At 39.2% G+C, this 7,500-nt stretch overlaps 1 protein-coding gene across 7 annotated transcripts in view; it reads right to left on the reverse strand.

Moving 5' to 3' along the window:
• The window catches only part of LOC123510911 (nitric oxide synthase-like protein), a 118,583-nt gene that overhangs the window by 34,714 nt on the left and 76,369 nt on the right, over positions 1-7,500 (reverse strand). For 5 of the 7 annotated variants that reach the window (XM_045266392.1, XM_045266395.1, XM_045266394.1 and 2 more), the window contains one exon: positions 2,303-2,442. In XM_045266392.1, coding sequence (XP_045122327.1) covers positions 2,303-2,442 — 140 coding nt within the window. The remainder of the gene's footprint in view (positions 1-2,302; positions 2,443-7,500) is intronic. The other 2 variants (XM_045266399.1, XM_045266396.1) reach the window with 1 other exon arrangement.

Below are 7,500 nucleotides of genomic sequence, written 5' to 3' on the forward strand. Positions count from 1 at the left end.
ATAGCAACAAAATATAAAATAGGGTGAGTTAGGGAGAGATCGTACATGAGGACGTAACATACAAACGCTCCCGTGAGCTTATGAAAATAGCGAAGTTAGTGACTAATCAGCCGAGAAGGAAAACGGAGAAGCACAGCTGACACCCGCCATTGATGCTTCACGTCGCGCTCTGTCATGACCAGGTTCGTTTTCTTGTTTTGTGCATGTCTGATGTAATATTTTGCCACTAATTTATGGCGTATAGTGCTCATGAATATCCCAGGAGTGCGATGGTAAGGTATTCGATACCAAGATATGCCTGTATGTGATGATATGGCAAAGATTAAATGGAAGTGCTCCTGTAAGGAATGGCGTGGTGTTCGTTTACATTTTAATGGCATGTTGTGATCTTATCGTACAGCTTGGATTTTAAATGTACGGAACATGCTCACGTAAACATATTTGTTGCCAATCACTTTGAAATCATCATTTCATCATTACATTATTTCATCATTCTTTTCAAGTAATAATATAGGTTACATCTTTTCTTTTAAGTAACTGAATGATAACGTTTCACCTAGGCTGAAAGTGATGATATCCACAGGGAAGGTACCCAGAATGATAATTTGGTAGCAGTTTATGGAATTTTTTTCTTTTAAATAATTTATTATTTTTGAATAATTATCCATTCTTATTTTTCTCTTGTCAATCGGTCCAATACTGTCATATTTTAGAAAGTTTTTTTTTGCATTACTTAGTGATATAACATACTATTTTCTTGTAGCTGTGCATAATACACTATATTGCAATTTTGCTTGTTTTTTTTTCTATACAAAATAAGAAATGTAGCAAATGGGGAATTCTGGGGAATTTTTGGGTGGTGATGCAGAGAATTTTGGATGAGTTAGGTTGGCAACACTGACAGACAGACAGGGAGAGAGACAGAGACAGAGAAGACCTACTGGCATACTGGTGGTTCCTTTCTCTGTATGTAAACACAGATATTGTCCCGTTTCAAACCTAGTTCGGACTCATCCATATGGAAAATATACAACGTCATTCTGTTTCCATATCTATAGAGTGGAAAGGAAAGGAAGAGAGAGGGAGAGGGGGATAGACAGAGAGGGAGGGAAGGAGGGAGGCAGGGAGAGACAGTGGAGAAAAGGAAACTAAGGATGAATGGATGGCAGGACATAACGAAAGGAGAGAAAGAGAGATGGAGGTAAGGAAGGAGGAAGAGAAGGAGGGGAAAGTAGAAGGGAAAGAATAATGGAATAGTGAGTGAGTGAGTGAGTGAGTGAGTGAGTGAGTGAGTGAGTGAGTGGGTGAGTGAGTGGGTGAGTGAGTGAGTGAGTGTGAGTGGGTGATTGATTGAGTGAGTGGGTGGGTGGATGAGCATTTGAGTTACTAAATAAACAGGTCGAGTCAATTACCTTTACAAGCAGTAGTCTAATTGAAAAGGTTCACTCATTTACCTGTCCAGACTATGACCTATTCACCAATTAGATCAAGTAACTGGGAAGAGATTTAGTAATTGGCAACGTGGCTTTAGAAATATTTCTCTCTCTCTCTCTCTCTCTCTCTCTCTCTCTCTCTCTCTCTCTCTCTCTCTCTCTCTCTCTCTCTCTCTCTCTCTCTCTCTCTCTCTCTCTCTCTCTCTCTCTCTCTCTCTCTCTCTCTCTCTCTCTCTCTCTCTCCCACTTACATTTTCTACCTTATTTTTGTCGTGTGCTTCTTTCCTCTCCCTTTCTCGTCCGTACAATCCACTTATGTATATGTCTTCTTATTTTGTATGGTCCTCCCCTCTCCCAGCCTCTCCGTTTCCCACTATCAGTCATTCACTCCCACGCTCTCCCTCCCTCCCTCTCTCTCACACATGCACATACACTCTCTCTCCTTCCCTCCTTTATTTTCCTCCGTTTCATTTTTCCTCCTCATCTTACGACTAGTACACAGTTTGCCTCCTATGCTCTCTTTTCCTTTCCTTTCCTTTCTTATTCTCTCTCCTCAATCTTCCGTTTTTTTACGTTCTATATTGCTTCCTCTTAGCTTTCCTCTCACTTGTAGGAACTCAAAAACACCTCTTTCCATCTCCATCTCCCTCTTCCTTTCCCTCTCCCTCTCTCTCTTTTAAACATGGCTGGCTAGATCTACAGAATTTTTAAGTTTCAAATGTTCTTATGAAAATACACATCTTACAAACAGGAAGGTATTTAAATGTGATTTTCAATATCCGTAGATTTATACTCCATCACACGACGCAGAATCAATCAATCAATCAATCAATCAATCTCTCAATTTCTATCTCTTTTTTTTTACTCACCTCTTGATGGAGTGGTAATATTCATCAATGAATTCCCTGGCCAGCTTGAGTGCCTCCTCCGTGGACCTCGGCTCCGTCCCACTCTTCCGCGGCAGCATGAGGGCGCCATTGCACTGGTACCGCGTGCACAGACCCTCCTGCTTTAAAGGAAAGGAATGTTAATCGAGGAGGTTGTGATAGGAATAGTGTTTGGTTAGGTTTGGTTATTTTGGGTTTTGGTTAATTTTGGTTTGGTTAGGTTAGGTTAGGTTAGGTTATGTGAATTAGGTTAAAGTTAATAGTATGAAATATGAAGGTGATCCTGCAACAACTACTGCTATGATTACTATTGCTACTTCTGCTATTACTACTACTACACCACCACCACCACCACCACTACCACTACCACTACTAGATTTTTCCACTACCAAAATTATCATTTCTTATTCTAGTAGGCCTGTTATTACTATCATCTACTGCTACTAATATTACTTTCAATTTGCATTACCGTTAATTTTACCTGAACCTTTTACTACTACTATCAACACCATCTTCTTGTTCCCCCCCACACCACCACCACAAAAACCTAGAAATCACACCATTAAAAATTTGCCAACACCAGAAAAACCTGAGAACGAACACAAAATTCCACGTCAGATATACACCACAATATAAAGAAAAGAAAAAAAAAATAGAATATACATTGTAGGTTAGAATGTGCCATGTAAGGTTTATTTCAACTGAAACACACACACACACACACACACACACACACACACACACACACACACACACACACACACACACACGCACACACAGGCAAGTCGTGGGTGTGATATCAATGCCGTAAACTGAAGCTCGTGCGAATATTGAGACTATGAAGGCAACTGACGGACCGAGGCTATCGTAAAAGTGTACACAGCTATCGTAAAAGTGTACACAGCTATCGTAAAACTGTACACAGCTATCGTAAAAGTGTATACAGCTATCGTAAAAGTGTACACAGATGTCGTAAATCTTAGAGCTATTGTAAAGTGCACGGAGGTATCGGTAAGTGTATATAGGTATCGTAAATCTACACATAGGTATCGTAAAATGTGTAGATACCTAAAACTGGAGAGAGAGAGAGAGAGAGGTCGATTACACAATTAATTAGCTCCATTAACGATCAAAACGTTGATTACCGTCTTGGGAATCATGGGTAACCCGAGAGAGAGAGAGAGAGAGAGAGAGAGAGAGAGAGAGAGAGAGAGATTAAACCTATAATAAATTTTTATTCTACTACTTAACCACTACTACTACTACTACTACAACTATTACAACTACTACTACTACCACTACAACTACTATAACTACAACTATTACAACAAAAACAACTACTACAACAACTACTACTACTACTGTTACTACATCATTTTTCTTCCTCTTTCAATTTCTCCCCAATATCACGGGCGAGAAGAAAGTGGGCGGAAGTGATGGGGAGAAGAGAGGAGAGGTAGAGTGAATGGAAAGGGAGGAGCGAGGGAGAGGAAAAGGAGGTGAATAGGAGAGGAAGAATTAGGAGGTAGAGGGGAAGATGAAGGAAGGACGCAATTGTTTTTTTTTTTTTTTGTCTTGGGTTCACGGTGAAGAGGAAAAAGGAGGAAGAGGAGGAGGAGGATGAATGAAAATGACAGGTATGGAAGAGAGAAGGGTGACATGAACGGGTCTAGTTACCTCTTGTCTGATACTCCTCTCCCTCTCCCTCTCTAATAAGATTTCCAAGTAACGTCTTTTGCATCTCTCCTTTCCTTTTCCTTCATCTCTTCTTTCCTCCTACTTGAGTGAAGAAGGGAGAGAAAAAAAAGAGGAAGGAAGAGAAGGAGGGAATGAAGGAGAGAACGAGAGAGTGAGAAAAGTTTGGGGCACTACAGAAGGTAAGGACGAAACAAAGGAGAAGAAAATAAAAAGGATTAAATGAAAACGAAAGAAAAATATACAAGGAGATACATGGAGACAAATTTGAAAGGACAGAAGGAGGGAGAAAGAAAAAAGAGAAAAAAAAATAAGAAAAAATATTCGAATTAAACTTTTGAAGAGGGTAGATAAGTATTCTGGGAGGAGGAGGAGGAGTAAGGAGGAGGAGGAAGAGGAGGAGGACAAGGAGGGAGAGGAGAGAGAGAAGTGATGAATGACTGACGAAAATACCTAAATAAAGAAAAAAAGAAGGAAGAGAAAGGTGAAGGAAGAAGAAAAGAAAGAGAAAGAAGATAGAAATATTCTGACGAAAATAAACTACAAAAGAAAAATGGAGACAGAAGAGGAAGGAAGGAAGGAAGAAAAAAAAGATGGAGGAGGAAGATAGGAAGGTCCATATCTTAGAAGGATGTTAGCTCCCTTTTGTCATCCTTCACCAATCCTACGCCAGCTTCCTTCACGAGTCGTAGTTAGTTACAAATGGCTTCCTTCATCACCCATTCATGGTTTTATTATTCTGAAGAACTCCATTACGTATCCAACTCTCCTCATCCACCTCTCCTTCCAGCGTGTCCTTAGCGAGCAAGAGTGGACTGATTTATTAATGTTTTTTTTCATGTGATTTTCATTATTTTATTTTTTTTTTTTTTTGTTATTTTTTGTGGACTGATTTATCACTTTTATTCTTTAGGTTATCTCATTATTTTTTGCTGTTTTTGTTTTGCTGTTATTCTCTTTCTTTCATCTCCCTTCCCTTCTAATCTTCTTCCACTATGTTTCCCTGTTCTCTTTCCTTCCTTCGTATGATCTGTATTTGTCTTTCTTATCTTATCCTTTAATTTCTGATAACTATGGAATATCTAGCAAACCAAAACGTCAGAAGGGCTCTTTTCTTTTTCCCCTCTTTAATTAATACTATTCCCCTTATCTGGTGACCTCCCTACATAAAAAAAACTAAGGAAGACTATTAGACCATTGAATTTCTATAGGACAGGACGAGTGTAGGTATCAGGGGTAAAGAAAAGGTAGCAGTGGCGAGACTTGGCGTGTTGTGAAGGTAATACTGATACAGCCTTAGTTCCTGTCAGTTAGCAGAAATGTAATATTCCATGCATCCATTCCTCCTGCCTTGGGGATGTGACCTTTTATATTCACGTAATTTGTCTCTGTTTTGTTTTGTTTTGTTTTGTCGTCTCTCTCTCTCTCTCTCTCTCTCTCTCTCTCTCTCTCTCTCTCTCTCTCTCTCTCTCTCTCTCTCTCTCTCTCTCTCTGGGGACAACTTTCACGGTGGGGCATTGTTCATTCTTCTAGAACGCGTAATTACTTTGTGGCTTGGAATCATATCCTGACCACAGCAAGCCATAACTCTCTCTAACTACCTCTCCTCCTCTCTCTCTCTCTCCCACTCTCACCAGCACTACACCGTCATAAAACTAGACCACCACCGCCAAATTGAAGCAGTCATCCCCTCAAACTGATACTAATAGACACACACGAAGCAATTTCTTTCCCACACGTGCTGAAGGAAAACGGCCACCATTACAGAAAGAGGAGATGGTTTTGGGGGGAACTCCTTTATTTAAGGGGGAGAGCTTGAAGAAAACGAAAGAGGAAGGGAAGGAGGGTTATAAAGATGCTGTAAAAGTTTGGGGTACCTTGAAATACATTAACGATCGGCCTGTCAGAACATGTTTGGGTGCGGGAAGAGAAGGGAAGTGTGGGGAGCTGAGAGGGTGATGTATATGTAAGGAGGGAGGGAGGAAGAGAGGGAGGGAGGGAAGGAGGGATGGGAAGATAGGGTGAGGAGAAAAGGAAGAGAGAGGGAAGGACGAAAAGGGCAAAAAAAAGCGAACAAATAGGAAAGAGGAATGAGAAAGAGGTAGAAGATGAGAGAAGGAAAGAAAATAGGAGTAGAAGGAAGGAAGCTAAAGATCAAAAGTTGAAAAGAGGAATAGAAAGAAAAAAAGATAAAATTGGGAAGGATGGAAGAAAGAAGGAGAAAGGGAGGGAGAGAAGATAAAATAAGAGAGTAATGTTAAAAAGTGTGAAAGAAGAGGAAAGAGAGAAAAGAGATAAGAGGTTGAGGAGGAAAGGAAGTAGTAGTAGAAAGGAAAATGAAGAGAAAAAGGAAGTTGAAAAGGAGAAAAGAGTGAAAAATTACAATCGGGAAGGATGAAAGGAAGCAAATGGAAGAAAAGGAAAATGAAAAGTATATAAAGGGAAGAAAAATACAGAGCGAGAAATACAGACAGAGGGAAGAAGAAAAGGACGATGGAAAAAAGGAAAAATAAAAATAGATGAAAATAAAAAACCGTCTTAAATATGAAATGACAAATAGAGAATAGAGAAGCAGAAAAAGAGGAGAGGAAGAAAAGGAAAAAATACGAGAGAGAAAAGCAAAGAAGAAAGAAGGAAGAGGAGGAAAAGTAAAAAATACAATGAGAGGATAGAGAAGAAAAAGGGAGAGGAGGAGAAAAAAAGAAATATACAATGAGAGAGAAAAGTGGAGAAAATAAAGAGAAGAGGAAGAGAAGGAAAAATACAGAGAGAATAGCGAAAAAGAAAAGGAGAGAGGAAGAGAAGGGAAAAAAATAGAGAGAGATGAAGGAGAAGGGATAATGATATGCATAATGATGACAGAGGCGATAATCACGTGTATGATGAATTGGGGGAGGTGGAGGAAGGAATAAAGAATGGACAGAAGGAAGAAGAAAAGAAAGGAAGAAGAAATAGGAAAGAAAGAATTTGGTGGTTTAATTTTCGTTTTCTCTTATTCTCTTTTCTCTTAGTTTTCGTTATCTTCGCCATTTTTTTCTCCTTCATTCTCTTAATCTTCGCTTTTTCTTTATTTCTCCTTCCTCTTCTTTTTCCTTTTCTCTCACCTTATCTCTCCTTCTTTCTTTCTCCTAGTTTTCATTTTCCCTTTCCTATTTCTCTTATTTCTCGTTTTCTCTTCCCTTATTCCCCTTTCATCATCTTACCCTTTCTTTTCCCTTCCTTATTTCTCCTTCAATCTCTCTATCAGTAAACTAACTATAAAAACCATAGAAGAATTGAATACACGGGATTACAGTTAATGGAGGAATAGGTGGAGGAAGACAGAGTTAGGCCTACATTTTAGATAGACTGTACAGATGCTAGCCTTCTGATATTAAATGTTGGTTAAGTCAGTTTATCTTTCATATTTTTACTATTTTTTTTTTGTTTCTTTTTTTCTATCTCCCATATTTTCCTCTCGATTTTGTGCTCCCCTTTTTCTTCCA

Source organism: Portunus trituberculatus, chromosome 30 (genome assembly GCF_017591435.1).
Source record: "Portunus trituberculatus isolate SZX2019 chromosome 30, ASM1759143v1, whole genome shotgun sequence".
NCBI classification, from domain to species: domain Eukaryota; kingdom Metazoa; phylum Arthropoda; class Malacostraca; order Decapoda; family Portunidae; genus Portunus; species Portunus trituberculatus.